The following is a 27,256-nucleotide window of genomic DNA, read 5'->3' as shown; positions in this document are numbered from 1 at the left end:
CGGTTGGCCATAGAAATAAACGGATCAGTATTTTGATCCACAATTACGGTTGTGTGCATGGGGCCTTAGGGCATGGCCCCACGTGGCGGTTTTCCTCCGCAGCTGTCCGCATCAATGCCGCACAGAATCTGCGTTGCAGATTCTGCGTCAGATCTGCCCAAAATGTGCAGTAAATTGATGCGGACTAGCTGTTGCGTACTGCGGTAAAAGTGCTTCCCTTCTCTCTATCAGTGCAGGATAGAGAGAAGGGACAGCACTTTCCCTAGTGAAAGTAAACAAATTTCATACTTACCGGCCGTTGTCTTGGTGACGCGTCCCTCTTTCGGCATCCAGCCCGACCTCCCTGGATGACGCGGCAGTCCATGTGACCGCTGCAGCCTGTGATTGGCTGCCGCCGTCACTTAGACTGAAACGTCATCCTGGGAAGCCGGACTGGAGACAGAAGCAGGGAGTTCTCGGTAAGTATGAACTTATATTTTTTTACAGGTTGCTGTATATTGGGATCGGTAGTCACTGTCCAGGGTGCAGAAACAGTTACTGCCGATCGCTTAACTCTTTCAGCACCCTGGACAGTGACTATTTACAGACGTCTCCTAGCAACGCTCCCGTAATTACGGGAGCCCCATTGACTTCCTCAGTCTGGCTGTAGACCTAGAAATACATAGGTCCAGCCAGAATGAAGAAATGTCATGTTAAAAAAGCAAGACGCATCCGCAGCACACATAACATGTGCATGACAGCTGCGGACTTCATTGCGGAACTTAGAATCTCCATTGAAGTCAATGGAGAAATTCCGCCATGAGTCCGCAACCAGTCCGCCACAACTCCGCAACAGACAGAGCATGCTGCGGACACCAAATTCCGCTCCGCAGCGGAATTTTCAGCCACGTCTAAACGAACACTACTAAAAAGAAGTGGAAGGCAATGGAGAAACGGCTCCGCTGCGGATTAACGCTGCGGAGTGTCCGCAGCGGAATTCAAGAGCAATTCCGCCACGTGGGGCTTTGCCCTTAGGGTGCAGTCACACGCGGCAGATTTTGTTGCAGACATTTCTGCGACTGAAAATCTGTACTATTCATCTGACTGGTGTTATTTCTACAGAACAATGGAGCTGATTTTCATTGACAGAAAATTTCTGCAACAAAATGTGCCACGTATGACTGCACACTAAGGCCGGATTCACACGAGCGCTGCGCATCTCGGACGTGAAAAACTGCCGTTTTTAACGTCCGAGGTGCATCCGTGCTCAGCGCTGCGGGACGCGATGTCACGCATCCACCGGAGTTGAGAGTCTATGGAAGGATGCGTGATGCGTGAAAAGAACGAACATGTCCTATTTTCCCACGGACCCTTCACACGGTCCGTTGAAACAACGGCTGTGTGAACGGCCACATTGAATAACGTAGGTCCGTGGGACGGCCGCTGTTTCAACGGCCGTCCCACGGATGTTTAACACGTTCGTGTGAATCAGGCCTAACTGATAATTTGTCGATATGAATGGACCGTTGCTTCGACTATTGGGTCAGATTTCCAGAAGTAGAAAGCTCGGAGCAGTGTCAAAAAGGGATTATGTATCTATAACAGACGATCATTGCGACTGGATTGCCCCTTTAACCCCTTAATGACCAGCCTATTTTAGACCTTACTGACCAAGCCATTTTTTACGTTTTTCCATCGACTCATTCCAAGAGCTATAACTTTTTATTTTTGCGTCGACATAGCTGTATAAGGTTTTGTTTTTTGCGGGACAAGTTGTAATTTTTAATAGCACCATTTTGGGGGACATAGAATTTATTGATTAACTTTTATTAACTTTTTATGAGGGGGAATAGAAAAAAAAACCAGCGATTTCGCTACACTTTTTTGCGTCCTAAATTTACCACGTGGTATAAATAACTCAATAAGTTTATTCAGCGGGTTGTTACGATTGCAACAATACCAAATTTGTATAGTTTTTGTATGTTTTACTACTTTTACACAGTAAAAACGCTTTTTTTTCAAAATTATTTGTTTTTGTGTCTCCATATTTGAAGAGCCGTAACGTTTTTATTTTTTAGCCGATGTGGTTGTATGAGGGCTTTTTTTTTGCAGGACGACTTGTAGTATTTATCGGTACCATTTTGGAGTAGATGCGACTTTTTGATCACATTTTTTTTTAAGGCTGGATTCACAGAAAACTGCAATTTTTGCATGTTTTTTTATTTTATTTTTTATGACGTTCACCGTGCGGGTTAAATTATGTAATAAGTTTATAGTCGGGGTCGTTACGGACGCGGCGATACCAAATATGTGTAACTTTTTTACTTTATTTTGTTTGTAAAGCAGTTTGTAAGGGGGAAAAAGTGCGTTTTTCATTTTTTCTTCACTTTTTTTTTTTCCACTTTTTTACTAGTCCCACTAGGGGGCTTCACTTTGCGATCCTCCGATCGCTATTATAATACACTGCAATACTTTTGTATTGCAGTGTATTATGCCTGTCCGTGTAAAACGGACAGGCATCTGCTAGGTCATGCCTCCGGCATGATCTAGCAGGCATTCACCACAGGCAGACCTGGGAGCCTTTATTAGACCCCGGCTGCCATCGCAGACACAGACACTCGGCGATCGTATCGCCGGGTGTCGGTGGGGGAGAGAGGGAGCTCCCTCCCCCTCTCCAAAACCACTCAGATGTGGCGCTCGCTATTGAGCACCGCATCTGAGGGGTTAAACGGGTGAGATCGATACTAATATCTATCTCACCCGGCAGAGCAGGGACGCCCCCAGCCCTCAGCTGCCTCTGGCATCTGAGAGCAGGGAGATTTGACAGCTCCCTGCTCAGTTTACTTATTCCGATGCCGCGACGTAAAAAGTCTATGGCATTGGAATAAGGCCCGTTAGTGACCGACGTAGAAACACGATGGGCCGGTCACTAACGGGTTAAACACAAAGGGAGATTTATAAACAATGTTTTTGTTGTCTATAGCAACCAATCACAGCGCAGCTTTCATTTTTCACGAGTACTATAAGAAATGAAAGCTGAGCTGTGATTGGTTGTTATCGACAATTTAGACAGTTTTTTCTGTTAGACAATTCTCACGAATATTCCCTATTGGGACTTAAGCTGTCTAATAGTAAAACTGTACTTGTTGCCCATAGCAACCAATGACAGCTCAGCTTTCATGCTCCTGAAAAATGCGCTGTGACTGGTTGCTATGGGCAGCATAGACCGTTTTTCTGTTAGACCGTTTTCATGAATCTTCCACATTGGGCCCCAAACTGCCTAAAAGTATGTTGACACTGACAATTTTCAGGCGTATTTCGGAGTGTAAAACGCTCGTATTACGCTCCAGAAATACGCCTGCAAAGTTTTCCATTGATTTCAATGTGAAATACACGGTGTTGTTCGAGGCGTATTTTTCCGCTGCTGAATGAAAAAAACGCCTTGTAAAAAACAAGGGACATGTCGCTTCTTGAAGCGTTTTACAAGCTGATTTTCCATTGATCCTACAAAAAACTTTCGAAAATAAGTTTCAAAAACGCTGTAAAAATCTGCTCCAAAAACGTCTGCATTAAGTGGCTGTTTTCTCTTGAAATCGGCCTCGTATTTTTCATTCTCAAACATATGTTGTGTGAACATAACCCCACAGTAAAAATGCACTTGTTCCCCATAGCAACCAAGTGCAGCTTTTATCACTTAAACTACTCTGGGAAAATGAAAGCTGAGCTCTGATTAGTTGCTATGGGCAACAAAGACTTCTGGGCAGTTTTGATAAATGAGGCCCAATGGGGGAACTTCATGAAAATGGTCTAAGAGAAAATCTGTCTTTGTTGTCCATAGCAGCCAATCACAGCTCAGCTTTCATTTCTTATAGTGCTCATGAAAAATTAAAACCTGCGCTGTGATTGGTTGCTATGGGCAACAAAGAGTTTTATTAGTAGACAGTTTTGATAAATGACGGTGGCCGCACCTGTATAAACGGAGTTCCCCCAGTTGTTGTAAATGATGAAGAGTTGCTTCATATGAGCATATTGATAATAATATTATTTTCTTTCACAGGTCATCGCACAACGAGCTAGAAAAGCACAGGTAAGATGGACGCTTCTGTCACATGCAAATTCTCAGTTCTGGGGATGTTGACGGCTTAGACTTTAATGTTATACATGTGGGGCTGTCTCCTTGTCAAAAATGTACCCCCATTAACAACGGCGAAACCAGGAAAGACTGGGCCCCATAGCAAACTTTTGACTGGGCTCCCCCTCCCCTAGGCCCCCTTCCTCTCGGTGTCGCACACAGCCCCCCTTGTAGATAGTGCCCCCTGTAAATAGTGCTCCCCTATAGATTGTACCATACAGCCCCCCCTGTAGACAGTGCTATACAGCCGCCCCTGTAGACCGTGCTATACAGCCCCCCCTGTAGACCGTGCTATACAGCCCCCCTGTAGACCGTGCTATACAGCCCCCCTGTAGACCGTGCTATACAGCCCCCCTGTAGAACGTGCTATACAGCCCCCCTGTAGACCGTGCTATACAGCCCCCCCTGTAGACCGTGCTATACAGCCCCCCCTGTAGACCGTGCTATACAGCCCCCCTGTAGACCGTGCTATACAGCCCCCCCTGTAGACAGTGCTATACAGCTCCTCCTGTAGACAGTGCTATACAGCTCCTCCTGTAGACAGTGCTATACAGCCCCCCCTGTAGACAGTGCTATACAGCCCCCCCTGTAGACAGTGCTAAACAGCCCCCCCTGTAGACAGTGCTATACAGCTCCTCCTGTAGATTGCGCCATACAGCCCCCCGTCTGTACATAGCACCATATAGCGACCCCCCCTCCTGTAGATAGCGCCATATAGAGACCCCCAAACAAAAAAAGTTATACTTACCTAGGTCCCGTTTCCGTGACGAACGGAGCGAATAAACGCCGGCGTGGTCCAGTGACGTCATAATGCCGGCCTGCGCAGGAAACCCGTCCCGAACGTGGCCTGTAGCCTAGTAAATGGCAGAGTAAGGAGATACCTCCCTGCTCCGCCATAGTGTTCAATAGTATCTACGTCGTAAGGATGCAGATACTATTAAATATGGCGTCCGTACCGCTGTAGCAGTCATAGCGGCGCCAACGGGCATGGGGGGGTTGTGCCGGTGGGCTGCGCTGGCCCCCTCATGTCGCGGGCCCCGTAGCAGCCGCTATGGCTGCTACAGTGGTGGTTATGCCACTGCCCGTTAATATTGAGAATGGAAAGAGAGCGGCATTTCTACCTTGTTTTAACTTAACTATGGACAACGATGCAGCAGTGGTCACAGGTGTATCCGCTACTTGTTGAGACCTTATACGTCTCACAGCTGAAGGTTTGCTGCTATGTATCAGTCTAGACAAAAGCCCTCAGCCTGGAGTCCATGACTGGATAGAGATTTGGCTCTGTTCACATTTGCATTTAGAGCCTCCATCACTATTCTATCAATATTATTAAATTCAATGGCGGTTTGGTCCCGTCACGTCTTCCATCATGACTTCCATTATGAACAGAAATAATGACGCTAGTGTGAACAGAGCAGAGAAGATTGCCTACACTGGCACAGAGAAGATTACCTACACTGGCACAATGTAACAAATCTTCAGTGGTGTGAGCAGGACTAGGTCAGGAACGGTTCTCAGCCTCTGAATTTAAAAATGTTTGCATTCACATACAGCAAGCTGAGATCTCTGAAATGACAAGGAATAGAAACACAAAGTACCATTCCAGATTTGATTTTGCCCCGTGGGCCCATGATATTTTTTAAAGGAGTTCACTCGCACCAGACATAGAAGGCACTATAACGGTTGTTCATGTGCCCACACGGAAAAAAACATTAGACAAAGTGGCAGGACGTTTCCCTAGCACCGTGCCAGTTCATTCTAGCTATCGGCAAGGGTCACAGCAGTCAAACCCCAGCAGAACGAACATTAGGGACATGCCACCAATGTTTGGGGGTGAGCCAAGCTCTTTAAATCTCCCACAGGGAGAATCAGAGACGTGGCACTGATGCCCTGCCAGAGCACCATGATGGATCGGGTGATAATCTCTCGTTTCTAAATAATAACTACAAGAAATGTGGGTATAGATGTAATAAATGATTGTGGCGTGTAATGAGCCGTTTTCCTATCTGCACTCCACATATGTAGAGGACTGCGGTGCAGCAGTGTCGGGCGCGCAGCATAGCAGAGTTACATCTTGTGTTAGCAGGACCCGCACTGCTCCCTCCCAGTCTTTCCTGCTTCCAGATCTATTTTAAGTGCACTCCGCCGTGCCAGTCTGACTCATTTGCCCTTTACGGGACACGCTGGAGTTTGCGGTTGGCGTATTTTTAAGGAGAGAAGAGGCTCATTGAATGGGCTCAGCCTATACCACAAAAAGAGTGACGACCTCCCAGTAAATGTCAATGGCAGCAGCAGGTTCACAGGAACACACACTTTATTAGAGAAGTTTTTTTATTTATTTTTTGTCTTATGTCATGACCTGCCTAGGTAGAGTCGTGTGTTAACCTTAGACCATACTATCCCCCACCCCCATTTAGTAACGACACATGACACCGAGGTTGGATGTGAAATGGCCACAGCAGCCGTTTATTAATTTCACAGTTTTATAAAAACAATTTAAATCCGAAACATTCGGATAACTAGTTAGGAATCCACCATAGAATTCCTCCTAATAATTCACATGACCCAACATGGGTCAGAATCATAAATAACAATTAAACGTTAACATTAACCCGAGCAGAGGAAGTCCTTGAAGCCCCTTCAGATGTTCCTTTCAAGAACACACCGAATTAGCCATCTGCAAACCACTAATTACCTCCAGCCGTAAACCAGCTCGGAAGCACCGTTCACCTCTGCAGATGGCTCCAACCACTAGAAGTCCACTTCAAGGGGATAACACCCGATGAAGCCCTCAAGTGATATACCGACCACTAGAAGTCCACTTCAAAGGGATAACACCCGATGAAGCCTTCAAGTGACATACCTTCTACCAGAAGACCACTTCAAAGGGATAACACCCGATGAAGTCTTCAACCATGTACCTTTTTTGGGGGACGCATACCCCCGATGCGACCCCCCCACCATTTTGTACTGACTGGCCTCAAGGACTCCCCCCGCCAGCTGCCATGACAACAGAACCTACTCCGGAAAAAAGAAAAACATGTTAAATAAGCACACAAAATAAAACACAACGCTCATAGACAGACGTACATAAGACCTAAGGAGTAACAAAACAAGGGTGGGAGGGTGGGAGCTTTGCTTAATGTGTGTTACTCCTCCCGCTGCTTCCGGCTCAATGCCGAGAAACAGCGGGAAGCGCAGTAACGGCCCCCCCGCCCCCCTTAACTCCTCCCCGTCCCTCCTTCAGCTCCTTCAACTTTCCCTGACCTCGTAACATTAACCCTTTCCCTACCAGGACGGTCATGTCGGCTTCCCTCAAGCCTGCAGCTGCGTCCAGCCTCTTCTTGACCTGCCTAGGTAGAGTCGTGTGTTAACCTTAGACCATACTATCCCCCACCCCCATTTAGTAACGACACATGACACCGAGGTTGGATGTGAAATGGCCACAGCAGCCGTTTATTAATTTCACAGTTTTATAAAAACAATTTAAATCCGAAACATTCGGATAACTAGTTAGGAATCCACCATAGAATTCCTCCTAATAATTCACATGACCCAACATGGGTCAGAATCATAAATAACAATTAAACGTTAACATTAACCCGAGCAGAGGAAGTCCTTGAAGCCCCTTCAGATGTTCCTTTCAAGAACACACCGAATTAGCCATCTGCAAACCACTAATTACCTCCAGCCGTAAACCAGCTCGGAAGCACCGTTCACCTCTGCAGATGGCTCCAACCACTAGAAGTCCACTTCAAGGGGATAACACCCGATGAAGCCCTCAAGTGATATACCGACCACTAGAAGTCCACTTCAAAGGGATAACACCCGATGAAGCCTTCAAGTGACATACCTTCTACCAGAAGACCACTTCAAAGGGATAACACCCGATGAAGTCTTCAACCATGTACCTTTTTTGGGGGACGCATACCCCCGATGCGACCCCCCCACCATTTTGTACTGACTGGCCTCAAGGACTCCCCCCGCCACCGCGAAACAGGCCTTGACCACCTTAAGCCTGTGAGTTCCTCCACACCACCACCGCCCTTTCTATGCCTTCTGCTATAGCCAAGCTCCAAATATCAATGCCAACCTCGGTCAGATGAACCCCGTCACTTCTCCAGAAATTCCCCAATCCTGACTCCAAATCCCTATGCCTCACGCAAATGCCCCCGTTCTTCGCCACAAAACGGGACACCGCCCGGTTAACTTTTATCCGAGCCTTATTGACTCTCTCCACCGATCTAGCTAACCGCCAATGCTTCCTTGGGACTATGTCCGACCACACTACCACCAACTTGGGATAAGATACCCACAAACACAACATATCATGTTTGATATCCCGCACCAACTCACGGAAAGGGCGGACTCCTAAATCATTCCCACCCACGTGCAACACTAGAACCTCCGGAACCCTATCAAGCCGCACATATGTCTGGAATTCCGCCAACACCCTGTTCCAAGACATACCTCTAAAACCCAGCCAATGCACAACCGCATCCTGTCGCGGAATGCGCAACTGGCGACCATCCGGGCGGACGTCCGCCCTCAAAGCCCCCCAGTGCACGTACGAATGACCCATCAACCACACCAGACAAGGAGGCGAATCTGAAACGGAAAACACAGTTAGGCACCACCATATAACATTTTCAAACATAAACAACAAAATTACAACATATGGGGGCGGACATAGGACTTAAACCTTTTAGACTCCCAACGACCAATACGCCTCACCCCCTCGTCATCCAACCCCCAGCGCCCCGCTTCCGTTGCTGCGCCAATCCGGACGGAATGAGATGAATATGAGCCTGCCGCAACCCCCACTGCCGTCAAACATTTTTTAAATACAGCTCCAAACTGAAACCTGGACAAAAACGACCCGTCCTCATGACGTAACAAAGGCAAATCTGGAGACCCCCTGTTTCTCGTAAAACCCCGCATGCACTCCACTGGACACATTACCGACCCCGGGAGAGCGAACAAAACTATCAGTTTTCCCTTCCCTACTTGGTCAGTTTTAGATCTACGCAACCATACCTCCAGCCGATCTGCAAAAAGGCTCACCTCCCCAGATCTCAGCCCCCCTGCCTGTTTAGTACTTGGCGACACCAACTCACCTATTCTAAATGCTCCGAAGAACGCTAACGAAAAAGCCAACCGGAACAGATCCATTTCATCTGAAGAACGACATACCGATGCTAATGAACCCCCCAACGAGCCAAGCAAAGCAAACGACACCGGCCTTCTACTATCCGCCTCCACCCTACCTCTGCGCAACCCCTTCAAAGCCTGCGATACCAGAAATTCCTTCGATACATCCCGCAAGCCCCGCAACTTAAGCCCAAACGCCACAGCAGATATGAACCGGTTCACCTTCGCTACTGAAAACCCCGCCTCCCAGGCATCCCCTAACCAATACAAAAGTGCCACCAACCTGTCTCTATCCGTATTGACGTCACCCAACTCTCTTACCCACTCCTCCCACTGCCTCCAACAAGCAGCATAAGCACTCCACGTCGTGCGCGCCAAAGACCTTTGTAACAGCTGCTCTACGGGACCGATACCAGATCCCAAAGATGCTCCGGACAAGCCAAACCGAGACGTTCCGCTCCCGGGGCCAATTGCCGAAACCGGTCCCACTGCGAGCGAGAAAGAGCATCAGCAATACAATTCCGTACACCCGGGACATGCACCGCCACCACCCACGCGTTCAACGACAAACACACCAACACTAAATGTCGCAACAATTGAACTACCGGAGGAGAAGACGCCGTGATGTTGATAATGGCAAGCACCACCCCCATGTTGTCGCAGTAAAACCGGACCTTCTTATCCCTGAGCCTGTCCCCCCAAATGGTAGCCGCCACCACGATGGGAAACAGCTCGAGCAGGGCCAGATTCCGCGTGAGTCCACTGGACACCCAGCTAGCCGGCCATTGACCTGCGCACCACGGACCTCCCCCGTAAGCTCCAAAGCCACCCGCCCCAGCCGCATCCGTGAAAATATTCAAATCACTCGTATCCTGCGCTGGGGCCATCCATAGCGAGCGACCATTGTACTGGCCCAAGAAGTCATCCCAAACCTGGAGATCAGCTCGGTGCTCCTCCTTGAGCCGTACAAAATGATGCGGCGCACGCACTCCCGCCGTTGCCGCCGCCAACCTTCTACCAAACACCCTTCCCATCGGCATAATCCGGCAAGCGAAATTCAACTTCCCCAGCAGCGACTGAAGCTCCCTCAGCGACATTTTCTTCCTTCTACAAGCCCGTCGAACCTCCAGCCTCAAAGCACCCAACTTATCCGCCGGGAGACGACACTCCATTGCCACCGAGTCTATTTCGATTCCCAAAAAACAAATCGTCGCTACCGGGCCCTCCGTTTTTTCCGGCGCCAAAGGAATCCCAAAATCCCTCGCCACCTTCTGTAGAGCGTGAAGCAGATTACCGCAAACCGGCGAACCCCCCGGGCCAACGCACAAAAAATCATCCAAGTAATGGATCAACGAGTCGACCCCGGATGCCCCCCTCGTTACCCACTCCACGAAGCTACTAAACGCCTCGAAGTATGCACAAGAAAGGGAACACCCCATCGGAAGGCACCGATCCACGTAAAAAGCCCCATTCCAAAAACAACCCAACAGCCGTTGGCTTTCTGGATGAACCGGCAACAACCTGAACGCCGCCTCGATGTCAGTTTTTGCTAGCAGCGCCCCGGGACCCGCAGCCCGCACTAACCCCACCGCCTTATCGAATGAGGTATAAACTACGGAACACAACTCGTGATCAATCCCGTCATTTACCGACGAACCTTTGGGATACGATAAATGTTGAATCAAACGAAACTTTCCGGGCTCGCGTTTAGGGACAATACCCAAAGGGGACACAACTAAATCTTTTACCGGCGACTCAACAAATGGCCCCGACATGCGACCCAACGAAACTTCTTTTAACAACTTTTCCGACACGACTTCCGCATGCAAGTAAGCCGATTTTAAATTCCTCCGCGTAACCGGAACCTCATAAGGAGGTGGAGGAATAACAAACCCAACACGAAACCCTTCATAAAGCAACTTAGCTGCCGCCCTATCCGGATACTCATTTAGATAAGGGGCCATCCTTTCCACCCTCACCGGCGACACCCCCTTGACCAGTCCCGTGCTGGTTCCCTGACCTCTTTTTTCGCAGGCATTTTGCCGCCCCGTGTGATGCACCATTACACTCGGAGCACACGTGCTTGAACTTGCACGTGGCCCCGAACTTGCACTGACCTTCATTAAATTGCCAGCAAAACCCCGCCTTTCCCCCGCCGCTTTGTCCACTCTGACTAGACTGGCCTCCCTGGCCACCGCTCCCGAGAAAGGGCTGCCTAACCGGAGCCGTAACCCGTAACCAGAGAGCAATATCCTTCTGGTCCCACCGAATCGCCGGCCGAACCGCCTTCCGCTGACGGAATTGCTCATCATATCGCAGCCACGCCTGACCCCCATACGCCCTATGAGCCTCCCCAATAGCATCAAAATAACAAAATAACGCCGAACAATTTTCCGGCGCCTTTTCCCCTATCACACTAGCCAATATGGCGAACGCCTGCGACCAATTAACGAACGTCTGCGGGATAAGCCTATACCGCCGCCGTTCCTCCTCGTCCTTTTTACTCTCATCCCGCTTGCTCTTATCCAAATTAAATTTAGCCAGCGGCAAGAGAGAAAAAATTTCAACATATTCATCTTTCCAGATCCGATCACGCACCTCCTGCTTTAAATGCGCCCCCAACGGACCCTCAAAACAAACATACACCTCCCCCCGAGCACGATCATCCATGCGCACTCGATCGCCGTCCTTCTGTACCTCAGTCTGTACCGACACCGCGACCGCCTCTCTAACCGCCACCACAGGACGCGCCTGCAACGATCCCACGTCCCTGGGGCCTTCCCAAACTACCGCAGGGGACAATTCCGTTACTACCGGCGCCGCGGCCCTATCCAGGCGCCCCACCAGCTCCCGTAAGCAACCCACTAAATCTGCCAAACCCGCTCCGTCGCGTCCGCCCGCGCCACTACCGGCCCCCGATGCTATGCTAGCAGCCCCCCCGCCGACACCCGACATAAAAATCGCTGGATAAGACAATAATGGAGTTATACACTCACCGGGCTGCACAGGCGCTGTGTTCCCGTCAGCCGGACCATCCTGACCTCGACGATACACGTCCAGTTCACCTTCCTCCAATTCTTCTCTCGCCGACGACTGTCCCTCCCAACGACCTCTTCGGAAAGGGGATGAGGACGCGCTGACCGATGGGCCGGCAACCTGCCGCCCGACCGCCGGGACCCAGACTTCCGACCGGACCTGTTGCCTCGACGTCGCTGCAGATCTAGTCGCCCGTCCAGACGATCCTGACGAAGCCTGCCCCCTGGCCGGAACCTCACCATGCGGGGCGGCCGTACCTTGCTCTCGACATCTTCCATCTGATGGGGGAGGGGTGACAGGGAGCCCAGCCTGCGACTCCCTGCTTACCGCCGGACCCCGTCGCGGCCTGGGATTCCTGCCAGGACGCAGGGCCTGGGAAGGGGCGGTCCTCCCAGCTGCCTGGCCTGCAGCGTCCGGGATCGGGCTCCCTCTGCGACGCCGTGTCCGCGGGACTACCTCCGGACTAAGGCGCTCTGGAGGTCGGGACCGCCGAGAGGGACGGGTCGACACAGCCCGCATCGCCGTCACCCCTGGCACCGCTCTCTGCCTGCCCAGCGCAGGAGCGGTTGTTGCCGACTCCCCCCCCGCCGCCATAGCCATGCTCGTAAGGGGGCCGGGGGAGGGGAGCCTGTCCCTTACAACAGACCCCGAACGCCGTGCCCGGCGTGGCGAAACGGCGTCCGGGATCCGCGTTAATGCAGCCACGGTCTCCTCCAGCCATCCGGGACCGTGGTGCACAGCAGCGGCACGCAGCCGCTCTAAAATCAGGGCCTCTGCCATTACTAAAGAACCGGGCAACGGGGAGCTTTGCTTAATGTGTGTTACTCCTCCCGCTGCTTCCGGCTCAATGCCGAGAAACAGCGGGAAGCGCAGTAACGGCCCCCCCGCCCCCCTTAACTCCTCCCCGTCCCTCCTTCAGCTCCTTCAACTTTCCCTGACCTCGTAACATTAACCCTTTCCCTACCAGGACGGTCATGTCGGCTTCCCTCAAGCCTGCAGCTGCGTCCAGCCTCTTCTAGAATGCTTATACTTTGTTTCAGTATCACAACATTTTCAAGATCTCTACTTGCTGTCAGTAAATGGAAACATTGGGAAAGATGTATCAAAACTGGTGCAAAGGAAAAGCGGAGTAGTTGCTCTTGATAACGAATTAAGTTACTTCTTTCATTTTCCAATGGGCCTCTGTAAAAGAGAGGTGGAATCTGATTGGTTGCGATGGGTAACTACCCCAATTTTACATCCCGATCATGTCCAAGTCAAACAGATAAGGTGTTCATTATGGTTGCATTTACATGAAAAGTTTTGGGCCGCATGGTAAAAAATCCATTAAAAATTGCGACAAAAACGGAAGCGGTTTTACTGTGAATTGCTGCGACTTGCAATGCGTTTTTTGCCTGTGCAGTTTTTACAGGTAAACACAACAATATATTTTAGAAGTTTCACCGGTAAAAACCACACAGGCCTAAACCACATCAAAAACAGCGGCAATTTGCAGTAAATCCACATGCGTTTTGCGGTAATTTTTTATGCTTTTTTTTATCATGCAGGCAAAAACATCTCATCTAAACGCACCCCCTACGAGAGAGAGCTCTGAAACATTGCAACGAGCCCTGCACCTGTGTTAGTTGGACATGATCGGGATGGGTTTTTAGCCTCTGAATATAAACAAGAATGTATGCATTCACTGACAGCAATCCGAGATCTTGAAATTGGTGAAAAATAACATTTCATTCTACAATGAATAAGCTTTCTTTATATAAAACCAGAAAACCCTTAATAAATGTTTATTTTGCTCTGCTGTTTGCTTAGTAACGGTATGTTCACACCGACGAAAAATCGGAAGCAGAACGCCTCCAAACATCTGCCCATTGATTTCAATGGGAAAAACGGCGTTCTGTTCCGTTGGGCGTTTTTTTACGCGGCCGTTTTCTACGCAGCGTATCCGACCCGTGGGAACCCAGCCTAAAGGGGTATTAACATGAGTAGTTTTTATTGCGATTTTTGCTGCGTTTTTTGTAATCAGTACAAAACCGCACCATTTTTGTCAAAGAAAAGGCAACAAAAACCGCAATAGAAATGACTCATTTAAATATACCCTTACAATCTTAGCGCCCCTGCTGCCATCACTAGGGCGTCTGTTCTGTATTTAGTTGTATGCTAATTGCACCCCTAGTGGCGGCTCGGAACCACATGCAGCTAGCAGCGTTGGGAGACCAGTTAACTCTGTATGCAGCTGGAGACACGGGTGTCGTATTTTACAGCGGGATTACCACATGGTCATTTTCTTAAGGAATGTTTTGTTTTTCCAGATGTTTTGTGTCTTTTTCGTCGCTTCTTCATCATTTCATGACATTTCGAATTCCCTTGAGCATAGTTGCGCATTATATCATAGTCAATGTCACCGCAATATAACCGCCAATGTTTACCTTAATGTATCGCAAATTTTAATTGTTTTCTTGCTATTGTTTGGCTGAAATCACAGCGTTTACTTGCGTTTTTGCGTTTTCTTATGTGCATTTTTTTGCTCAAAAATGCTGAGGCCAGATGTTACTTTAAAGTCTAAAATAGCAAAAGGGACGAGACAATGAAAACATTACTTTTACTAAGTGTATTAATATTCACGCCACCAAAGTCAAGATACACAAAAACAAAAGTTGGCCTTTTTCCGTCGCTCTACCAAGTTTTGTGGAAAGGGGCGTGGATTTGTGCTTACCTCCTCTTTTCCCCTCCGCATGACGCAGCTCATACAACATATTGATGTCCGGCAGCGTCAGCGCGTTGTATGTGATACAGCACTGATGACGTTGAAGTGTTGCGGCACACATAAGGCCCTGACGCGGCATGTTGAGGGGACCCGGAGGGGAGAAGAGCAGCTGTGAGCTGAGTATGTTTTTATTTTATGTCCAATGAGGGGGAACGGACGGCGCACGGCCGCGGATGTTGCACCATAATTGTGGCGTTACTCCAACTTTCTATTGAGACTGGTGTATGAAACGCCGGTCTTAATAAATCTCCCCCAATGTCTCTCACATTGATGTGGCAACGACAATATAACATATACTGGTAAATTGTGAAGTGCCAGGCCATCCAACAGTGTTCAATTAAAGAACAAGAATGATCTTACCCAGTCAGATGGATTAGGGGGGTGTCCTGGTAATGTGGATGGTAAATCCAGGAATAGGTAAAAGGCAGGTTTGTGCAGGGACAGCTGCTGTCCTAATGAGCCCTAGTTTGGGGCTAGTCATCCCTTATGGCCTAACGGTGCCGCCCGACCGGAACTTTACCCTAATTAACAAAATCCCTTAGCTGACCCGTTGTAGAAACATTACCGGACAGGACATGGTTCTGTCCGCCGTTCCGTGGACTCTTCAGGGGATAAGAAGGTGTTTTCCAGAGAAGTTGTGCTTGAGATGGGCAAAAAAAAAGGAAGTAGGGTGGAGGCGTGCCAGTGGGCACAGGCTCCTGTGAGGGCTGCTTATTTACCACATGTGGTAATGTTTCAAATAGCCAGTGACCTGAAGGTGGGTCTTTAAGAGTTAAAGGTGATATACGCCTTTGAAATCAATTTTTGTTTTTATTTTGAATAAAAATGTGTATCAGTGTGATTGTTGCAACTTCCTAATTACATATTAAAAACTATTTTTGCTTTTTGAGATACAGCTGCTTTGTATCCTGTATACAGAGCAGCTGTATCATGCGCTGAGACCTGAATCCGTCAGGTCCGTGAGACACGCAGGATCCACCTGGTATCGATCACATCTAAGTTATGAACTTTGCGATCGTTAACAGCTTGATCCTGCGTGGCGGAGCCACAGAGGACCCGCTGTCATTGAATCCGTCAGTCCCGCGGACCCGACAGATACAGGATTCTGCCCGATATACAGCTGCTCTGTATACAGGATACAAAGCAACTGTATCTCAAAAAGCAATAATAATCTTTAATTAACTGTATTTAGAAAGTTGCACCAATCACAATAATGGACAATTTTATTTAAAAAAACAAACAAAAAAACGATTTGAAAGGTGTATATAATCTTTAACTCCCTCCCCTGGCTCCACTACGTCAGTCCGTCAGGGCATGTGACGTAATCACATCCTATCACGTGATACGATTGATTCACAAACATTCTGTATTAGAGATGGTTCAGTTGATCATTTGGATACCGATATGTTAACCTACCCGTCAAAATGGTTTCAATTATACAGTAAAATATGAGAAAACCTACCGTGCATACACAGCATCTTGGTTTGTGTCGTTTTTGTAGCATTTTTGGGGTGGATATTTAAAAAAAAAACTAAAAACTACAGCATGCTCTGGGTATGGTTTTATTTCTGGCGTATGCTGTGGGTATGGTTTTATTTCTGGCGTATGCTCTGGGTATGGTTTTATTTCTGGCGTATGCTGTGGGTATGGTTTTATTTCTGGCGTATGCTGTGGGTATGGTTTTATTTCTGGCGTATGCTGTGGGTATGGTTTTATTTCTGGCGTATGCTGTGGGTATGGTTTTATTTCTGGCGTATGCTGTGTGTATGGTTTTATTTCTGGCGTATGCTCTGGGTATGGTTTTATTTCTGGCGTATGCTGTGGGTATGGTTTTATTTCTGGCGTATGCTCTGGGTATGGTTTTATTTCTGGAGATTTTCTTCATAGGCTTCTCCATAGGACTTTAGAAAATGCCATGAAAACACATGTAGAAAATGTAACTAAATAAAAAATGCCACCAAAAATGTATGTAAAAAAAAGTGTGCGTGCATGTGGCCTTATAATGATTATATACAGGTATCTGGAGGGAATATGGTAAAGGGTTTTGTAAGTCATGTTCAGAATATATTGGGGAATTGCTTAAATAGACTAACTTTTCAAACAACTTATGCTAATCTAATAGTTTACCTGATATAGATCAACTTTCTAATTTACTTACTGTAAAAATGTTGCTGTTTTATCCATGCAAACTCTGTGTGAACTTACTGCCACTAGGGGTCTACATTCCTGTAATCTTCTGACCACCTCCTGTGGTCTAGCAAAGTCCAGCCCTGGTTACAGCACAGAGGAGACAGACTGCAGGAAGAAGGGGTGTGTCTCTTCACTGCCTGTCAATAGAAGTCTATGGAGAGGGGAGGGTGAGCAGGAGGAGAGAGAGAGAGAGACACAGATAAACTGCCAATACAGCTTTATGAGGAGGAGAGAAAGGGGGAGGAAGCAGAGAGAGATAGACATAGACACACTGCCCATACAAGTCTATGGCGATAAGAGGGGGAGCAAAGAGAGATTGACACAGACACTGCCCTTACAAGTCTATGGAGAGGAGTGGGGAGCAAGAGTAGAGTGAGAAAGAAACTCACATAGACGCTGCTGCAACTTCCTGGTAAGCGTTACTGTCTCAACCCAGTGCTGGGTTCTCAGCTACACTGCTCATTACTGCTGCATAATGTCCTCCCTGCTGCTGCTGCAGCTTCTATATATGTGTGATAGATAGGAGAGCAGGATTCTCCTCTTCCCTGAGTGCAATGTATAAAAGCTCAGAGAAAACAGAGCATTAGAGAGATAGCCTGCAGAGGTGAAAACTGCTAAATAATGCAGGATACAAGTCTTATAATGGTCAGAAATAGTGTTATTCCTCATGTACACACATATGTCAGCTTATTCTGAAAAGTCACCTGAAAAGTTAGGTACGCTTTAAGAAGCACTTACATAATATAATGTCGTCATCCAAGATCTAATGTTCTGGCTTTAGACTGCTGGAAAGTTTGCAGTCAGGTTCTGATATCGGATTGTATGGAATTGTCTTGCCCTTATATATTCAGAAAGACCTCTCCAAAGTCAGGCTGTTTTATGACGTCTGCTGCTGACAGATTTGTGGATATTATTCCTCATTATAGGCTCAACTGCTCACATGTGTTTGTGTATATATATATATATATATATATATATATATATATATATATAATCATGTCCAGCGCTATAGGGAGTCAGACTGAATGAGACTAATGCACTAAGTTTCCCATGACACCATTTTCATTTTTATTTTTTTAGGCGAGCAAAACTAAGGCTATATTTGGAGCAGCTGAAGCAACTTGTGCCGCTCGGACCCGACAGCAACAGACATACCACTCTAAGTCTCTTGAAAAGAGCAAAAATGCACATTAAGGTAGGTGTCTGCAGGTTCCTCTTTGGGGAAGAAGAAACCCTTATCCTTAGGCAGGGCTCAGGAGTCAGTAAAAATGTGTTTGACTGCTACGTGTGAACCCAACCTTATATCCCGGTCTCTTTAAAAAGTCTATTACATTTGATGAAAAGCTTTCTCTGCTACATTGAAATGTTTCCCTCTATCCATTGCACAAAAACGAAATTAAACACCATTTTATTTTTTTAATCTAACTCGGTTTAATGTTCTGTGCTGATACATTTCTTAAGACCTCTGTATTGCAGTTTTGGCTCCTTTTTTTTATACAGTACTGAGCTCCAAATCGCCTGCATAGTCATAGAGTTAAATACCATTCTACCTGCTGCCACCACTAGAGGGAGCTGAGGAGCATACTAGTTATATATTAAATTAATAATAACAACACAGTGGGAGAAATATATTAAGACTGGCATGTCACATCCCAGTCTTAAACTAATTTACATTGCCGGAAATGCAATATATATATTAAAAGGTGCACACCTCTTAATATATTTGGCGCATCTTCGGCTGTCCGTGCAATTGAAATGTAAATGTAGTTTTGCGCCATAACTTACGCCAGTTTCTGGCTCAAATTATGATAAATCTGTTGTTCCGGTGGAGGTGCCACCCCCTTTGGCTACACCCCGCCATCTTTTGTATACACTTTCGGAAAGTGGCAAGAAAAGTAAGAAGTCGCAACTATGATGTGCCCAAAAAAATCGCAATCTGTTGATATATTCCCCCCAGTAGGCAGTAATCTCCCCTAGTGGTGACTGCAGGGACTCTGATTACATGATTTAACTGTATTTCCATGCAAGGGATTTGGAGCTTTGTTTCAGAAAAAGTGGAGCTTCAACCTCTATAAAGATGTATTACAGGAGGTGTCTCATCAATGACAACCACTTTTAATATAGGAGACAGCTGATCACCGCAAGTGCGGTTCATCTCACCCCCAGCGATCGCCAGGGAAAGCAGTGGCTAGCCACACATTTCAAATGAATGGCTGCCCATATAATGCAAGGATGCAGCGGATCCGCCAGAACAGGCGCCGCTCTTACAGCGGTTGTCTGTTCTGGCACATAGAGGAGGGTCAAACGCCCCCCCCCCCCTCTATGGACAGGTATGGTCCGGATGGGACAACCCCTTTAAGAAGATAATCAGCACAGAATGTTAGATCGGAAAAAACATGGTGTTAAAAGTGTGATCAGTGGGAGTCCAATCACTGAGAACCACCAATCCCAAAAATATCTATCTATCTATCTCATATCTATCTATCTATCTATCTCATATCTATCTATCTCATATCTATCTATCTACCTCATATCTATCTATCTATCTATCTATCTATCTATCTATCTATCTATCTATCTATCTATCTATCTATCTATCTATCTATCTCATATCTATCTATCTACCTCATATCTATCTATCTATCTATCTATCTATCTATCTATCTATCTATCTATCTATCTATCTATCTATCTATCTATCTATCTATCTATCTATCTATCTATCTATCTATCTCATATCTATCTATCTATCTCATATCTATCTATCTCATATCTATCTATCTATCTATCTCATATCTATCTATCTCATATCTATCTATCTACCTCATATCTATCTATCTATCTATCTATCTATCTATCTATCTATCTATCTATCTATCTATCTATCTATCTATCTATCTATCTATCTATCTATCTATCTATCTATCTATCTCCTATCTATCTACCTCATATCTATCTATCTATCTATCTATCTATCTCATATCTATCTATCTATCTATCTATCTATCTATCTATCTATCTATCTACCTCATATCTATCTATCTATCTACCTCATATCTATCTATCTATCTATCTATCTATCTATCTATCTATCTATCTATCTATCTATCTATCTATCTATCTATCTATCTATCTATCTATCTATCTATCTATCCAGATTATCAGAACTATATTATATATGTGTGTCTGCACCTTGGTATTTTATATCTTTTAATTTGTTTCGATTTTGCTTTACTTAATGTGTATTCTCTGTAACATTTTCACAATATAACATAAGGATTTGGACAGAATATACCACACGCTGCCCTATATCTGCTCATAAATGACATAACTCCACCTGTTTCTAGCAAGAATGTCAGTGGATATTGCTTTATCAGGTGCAAAATAAACCTACAGATCCAGGCTTATTTCTGTTCCTTTCATGTCAGAAATTAGAAGAACAGGACCGAAAAGCACTGAACGTTAAAGAGCAGCTTCAGAGAGAACATCGCTACCTCAAGCGCCGTCTAGATCAGCTCTCCGTACATGGGATGGAGCGCATGCGCACTGATAGTATGGGCTCCATCATATCCACTGACTCTGAACAAGGTGAGGGCGACTAACAGCTTTCATGTGTCCCTTATCATTGTCTGCAGATATTAGGTAGAGGGGGCAGCTCGTAGTTTTGCAGCTGAGGGGTCCATAGACCCAGGACACAGACGACAGGGCCCAGTGGTAACCCATGCCGCTGCGCTGACCGCATTTGACACTCAGTGAAGGAGCATATAACACAACTTCAGACGAAAATGAATATTTCGCATTGATCCAGAATCCTCATGTATAATTAGTGTTTTGTTTTTTTACAAAATTCTGCCGTTTTTTCTCAAGACCTGTCAATGTTTATTCATTCAGGATGATGTAGTGTATATTTCATGTTGCTGCTGTCTGGTCTCATCGTCACTTTGTTCACATTACAAGATTCCTCCTCATATCACTTTTTGTCATTCGGAGTACCTCAACTTTCTCAAACCATCCCCCGCTTTCGTTTGGGTGCAAAAAAAAAGCTGTAATGAGAGAGAGAAAAGGAGCTCACATTGTACAAGAATGACAACAACCTTCACCAAGAAATGCAGGGAAATGTAGATCTATCATGATGTCATCGAAGAGAAGGTCCTAGCAGGGCAGTGCCTAAATATTTGTCTGCAGAAATCAGGAGAGCTCACAGACTGGAACAAAATCAGTTAGGGTATGTTCACACGGGCTATTCTCGAAAAACGAACGAAAAAGTCGGAAGCAGAACGACTCAAACATCTGCCCATTGATTTCTATGGGAAAAAGAAGTGCAGGACACTTCTTGGGACGTTTTTGGAGCCGTTTGTCATAGACTCTATTGAAAACCGCTCAAAAAACGGCCGTAAAGAATGCCTCGAAAAACGCGAGTGGCTTAAAAAACGCCTGAAAAGCAAGAGCTGTTTTCCCTTGAAAACAGCTCCGTATTTTCAGACATTTTTGCGTTTTCGTGTGAACAAACCCTGAGGCTTCTTTTCAGGCATTTTTCATAGTGTTCAATGGAAAATCATCTCCAAAAAACGCCTCAAGAAGTGATATGCTACTACTTTTTATGCTCCGTTTTTTTAAAACAGCGGCGTAAAAAGACACCCCGTATGAACTAAATGCTGTTTTTCCCATTGATTTCAATGGGCAGATGTTTGTAGGCGTTCAGCTTCCGTTTTTTCAGTCGTTTTTCAAGGTGTAAATGGCCCGAAATATGCCTGAAAACACTGCGTGTGAACATACACTTAAAGGGGTATTTCCAGAATGGACAATGATCACCTATCCACAGAATAGGTGATAATTTTCTGACTGCCGGGGGCCCCACGGCTGGGACGGATTGCGAGAACGGGGGTCCCAAATTCCCTGTTTCTCTTCACTGCTCGACTGCTTCTTAAATGGAGCTGCAAGCAAACATGCACAAAAACAGCAGAGTAAAGTGCTTGGCTGTTTCCACCAGGTTAATAAACATTGATTGGAGCAGTAGGGGTGCATGCTCGAATTAAGGTCCTCCTCACTGTTGGGGGTGCAGTGAGGATGAACAGGGGTTGGAAACCTCCGTTCTCACGATAGATGGGGGTCCCAGTGTTGTTGCCCTGAATAATCACCTATCCTGCTGGGTAGGAGATAATTGTCAATAATGGTAGTACCATTTAATTGCCCTGTGATAATCCTACTGGAGCTGTAATGAAGGTCATACAGGTTGTCACCCAGCTTTCCCAGAAACAGATAATATTACCACAACAGTTGCAGACCCCCTGTCTTATAATGTGGACCCGAGTAACTTTTGAACAATATCTTTCATTTTACCTGAATTAGAAGTTATGCAACATAATACTCATTTCTCATGATCAGGTCAAGATAAATTAAGATTAGTGAGTTTGAAATTTATGGGAAAGAACCTTACCCAGTAATAATAGTAAACCGATTATATCATTATCTCCAATCGTGAGATTTAGGAGGGACAATTACTACAGTGGACACTGTCAGCAGGCTGGACACTGGCCTCTAAGTGGTTAAATTACAGCACTGCCCTCTATACCCCATCCTGTACAGACCCGCAGCCACGTAGATTCCCAATCTTACGTCCCATTCCCTCTAATGCAATAGATGCCTCTGGTTGAGGGGTTATTATTCTAATCTCATGGACCTGAAATTACGTTACGTCCTAATCAGTCCAAAACTGCAAAGTCATAGAAACTGTTATCATGAACACCCCGGCGAAATTGTACATAATGACTCCCATGTATCTCGTGATACCAATGATGGAGGGGGAGGGGGTTTCCAAAGTTAATTGTGAATAAGACATTGTAACAATATACTGCCACTCGTTGCTGCACAGACTTGTTTTGGAACACTCCTACTAGGTATTATATATTGATTAAGGGGAGTGGGAGTCCTGCAGTAACATTCTCCATTGTCTTTGTCTTTTCAGAAGTGGACATTGAAGGCATGGAGTTTGCACCAGGAGAAATGGACAGTATTGGAAGTGCCAGCGATGTTGATGACCACTACAGTTTGCAAAGCAGCTCAAGCGATAGCGGCTACACACATTCCCTGAGACTTAATTCCAGTCTCTTATAGTGGCCAAATTACTGGACCAATTCAGGACCATCCAACTGAAGGCACTTATGTTGAAAAAAAACAAAACAAAAAAACATTATAAAAACAAACAAAGGAAACGACTAAAAAAAAAAAAAAAAGAATTGTTATCTGCCGCTCAGCCAGGACACGATCCAACGCAAAGTCCTGAAACGGAGCATTCTTGCTGCGGGGCTCCCTTCTTTGCAACCATAGCACTAGAGACCCCGACTAAGCTTCTGGTGGAATCCTGGCGGGGAGGCTGTTATGGTAGTAGCATAAAAAAAAAAAAAAAAGGTTTAGCCCAATTTTGCAGTCCTATCATTCCATTACTAAGTATTACATGAATATACAGGAGGAGAAAAAAAAGCAGGTCAGATATTTTTGATTACCAGAGATCATATAGTTTTTCAGAATGAAGTAGTATTTTACATGCTGGAGAATCTTCATAGTTACACATAGCGAAATAAAGGATTGTGGAGCGTCTGAAGAACAGGCAGTGAGACTTATCAGAGTCAGTATTTCAAGCACTTGGGTTGGGAGAGCAGGAGGAGAGGAGTCTGGTGGTGATTTGGGGAGGTTATTACAATGTACAGGTTGTACTGTATACGAGGACACGAGGAAAGTCTGTTCTGAGAGTGACTTCATATATGTATATCGTATTCTATCTCTTCGCTGTTGACCAATCGGCTTTTACATTGCAGTATATGGCGCTGCGGATTAGCCTGAGGCAGACCGGATGGTATCTCATGTTCGGGGGATGATCTTCAGATATTAGGATTACTGCATTCAGATAATGTGGAACTAACTATACATATATATATATATATATATATATATATATATATATATATATATATATATATATATATATATATATATCTAGACATATAGCCCAGGGGCGTACATAACAGAGAACAGGGCTCATAGCAAAGATCAAAATGAGCCCCTCAATATGGTGCTGGTTTTTGCCACCAGGATATAAAGACCTGGTGTTTTTTTCCCCTCCACGTCCTCTAATGACCCTTTCAATTCCCCACCTCATTGATGGCTAACAATGCCGTTTTTCTGGAGAGGAAAGTCCTGCTTAGGTTCAGTAGCAAAGGGGATGGAATCAACCTGAGCCGGGCCCCTCTCTCTTCAAGGGCCCCCTAGCAGCCGCAGGGTGTACCTCTATGTTATGCACGCCCTTTAGCTTGAAATCGCTGACCCGTGGTGCAAAAGTTATAGTCGGGTCCAGGTTCACGTGCCATTATATAACATTATAATGAAGGGTTCATCTCTAGTGATATAGGTTTGTCTTGTGTCATGACATCATATCACGGTATGCCATCGCTCTCTTGCACCGTCCACTTATGGCATTGTCTTATGCGGCAGGGGTTTCTGCGGGCCCCATAGATATGGAGACACGGTTTAAAAATGGAACTTCTGCAGCCTCCACTGCTAAGCCTGTGACATGATGACATCACAACTCCCTGATTATACAATATAACGTTATGGAGTTACAGTATTATCTAATGCAGTATACAGGAACGGGACCATCGATCTACTCGGAAACCCCCAGAGACTCCCCTCTGAACAGGCAGCACTGGGTTTGATAACACAAAAGCTGTTAGAATTTAATGACTAAGGAGTAACCGCTTGTTTTGTGTGTAACCTTTCCGCTACCGGTGCGTTTTTACTGACGGCATGGCTTACGGCTGCTGCGTATTACATTGTGTTTCCTCAGCACACTAGGAACTTTAACGTCTAGAACGAAAAAAGTAACAAAAAAAAAAATGTAGGGAAAAAAAAATCATGCTGTGAAACGGCACTGTTTATTTTGTATACTTTAAATATGTATCTATGAGAATTGTAGCAATACTATGAAGTCGTAGTTTAGTTTCTTTCGTGTAACGCGGCCTCATTTTCTCTGTTAGAGCAAGGCTTGATGGGTAGGGGGGAGCGTGACCTGTTAAGCGGAGGCTACATGGGCGATCGTGTTAGAGCTACAGTAACGGCTTTGCCGGGTTGCGTACCCATTGCGGACGGGAAAACAGTCCTATTTGGGACAAACTGTTGTCCCGTTGCTCTGGCAACATGACAAGCCACTATTGTTGCTGGCGCAATCCTACGGTTACATCGGAGCCTGTCATGGAGCCGTAGTCCTAGCCTATATTACAGCGAGGAGATAGCCATTTTTTTGGGCTCAACCAATGTGACTAGTGGCCTTGCTAAGCACAGGGCACTCCATGGTATCACTAGTTGATAACGTTATCTGGGACTTTGAAATAGCAGCTATTTAAAGGGGTTGTCCAGTTTTATTTAAAGAAAGCTTAATCATTCTATAATGGAAAGTTCTGAAACTTTTTAATTTATTTTGTGTTTCGATTCCTCACCATTTTCAAGATCTCTGTCAGTGAATTGGATTGTTTGCTGTCAGTGAATGGGCGGAAACCTGTACAGATCTATTACTCTACTTCTCACAGCTGATGACTTGCTACAATTGTATCCAGTCTAGATACAGTAATGCTGCTTAACCATCTGGACTTTATACTAATATATTTTACCAAACTATCAGAGATTCATTCTGCTGATGTATGTAGCTTAGGCCTCATGCACACGACCGTATTTTCATCTATCCGTAAATACGGTCCATATTTGATCCATATATACGGATCCATTAAAAAAGAGGGAGGCTGCAAATGATGTCACCAACTTGTTGCATAGCAACGTTTCCGTAAATACGGACGGTTTACGGATGCACATCCGTAGCCGTCCGTATTTATGGAAGTGCCCATAGGCTTCCATGGGAGAGTCCGTGCCGTAACTACGGACAAGAATAGGACAGGTTCTATCATTTTTTCAGCATCGACACCCATCCATAAAAATACTGAAAGGTGTCCGTGGCCAATAGAAATGAATAGGTCCGTAATTACGGATGAAATATACGGTCGTGTGCCTGGGGCCTTACAGAGGATTTTCAAGACCGGATACAATTGTAGCAACCTCTCAGCTGTGAGAAGTATTAGGTTTGTACAGGTTTTCAGCTTATGGATATAAACAAGAATGTTACAATTCACTGACAGCAAGCAGAGATCTTCAAAATAGTAAGGAATTGGAACACAAAGGATGCTACAATGACCAAGCTTTATTTACTAGAACACCTCTTTGACTCTATCATTTACATGCTACAGCAATTTGGTCTCCTAGCCAAGTTTCCAGGGGCCGATCTGTATAGAGGGGTGTTTATATATATATATATACATATGGACCTGCTGTATCCATAGAAGTCTACGCACCCACCATTTAAAGTAGAATTCGACTCGTTCTGCGTTGAAACAAATGGCTGCAATTTTGAAGTCCTGGAAGACCCCAATATTGGTTGAAATGGCCACCTCCGCCTCATGCTCATGACGGCTCGACTTTGTACTATCAGAATGTCTATGTTCTGGATACACCAGAATATATAGAAAAGTTAAAGATTGTAGTAAAAGATAAAAAAGCTATTGACACCTTTATGATGAGTGATTTTAGTAAGTGTAGTCTATATTTCCTGTAAAAGATTTTGTATTATATTTTCCTAAATGTTCTCATTATATTGAGGGAGGGGGAGGGGCATTGGGGACAGGAAAGAATCCAAACTAGAGTCTCAGGGACTCTTTTATTTTTTTCATATTGTGCCTTGTTAATCGATTTTAGATTTTATTTTGGCTATTTCTGAGATTATTTTTTGGTGACGAGACTTTATTTTGATACATCTATCGTGTCACATCCATGTCCAGCGCTCTTGACAGAACCAGTATAGGAAGTATAAATGACTGGTATGAAATGAATTTACAATGGAGAACAAATATACATGTAAATAAATAAAAGCCCCCTTCAAACCCGCCATAGTGAAAAGAAAGAGGCAT

The 27,256-nt window shown here is 45.6% G+C and overlaps 1 protein-coding gene across 1 annotated transcript in view; it reads left to right on the top strand.

Annotated features, from left to right (window-relative positions):
* The window catches only part of MXD4 (MAX dimerization protein 4), a 70,791-nt gene extending 47,363 nt beyond the window's left edge, over window positions 1-23,428 (top strand). The window contains exons 3-6 of the mRNA XM_075848964.1: window positions 4,037-4,066; window positions 18,333-18,447; window positions 20,681-20,840; window positions 23,218-23,428. Of these exons, the coding sequence (XP_075705079.1) occupies window positions 4,037-4,066; window positions 18,333-18,447; window positions 20,681-20,840; window positions 23,218-23,366 (454 nt within the window). The 3' untranslated portion in view covers window positions 23,367-23,428. The remainder of the gene's footprint in view (window positions 1-4,036; window positions 4,067-18,332; window positions 18,448-20,680; window positions 20,841-23,217) is intronic.
* The last annotated feature ends 3,828 nt before the right edge of the window (window positions 23,429-27,256 follow it).

This window comes from Rhinoderma darwinii, chromosome 1 (assembly GCF_050947455.1).
Source record: "Rhinoderma darwinii isolate aRhiDar2 chromosome 1, aRhiDar2.hap1, whole genome shotgun sequence".
NCBI lineage: Eukaryota > Metazoa > Chordata > Amphibia > Anura > Rhinodermatidae > Rhinoderma > Rhinoderma darwinii.
This window is presented reverse-complemented; position numbering and strand designations above follow the sequence as displayed.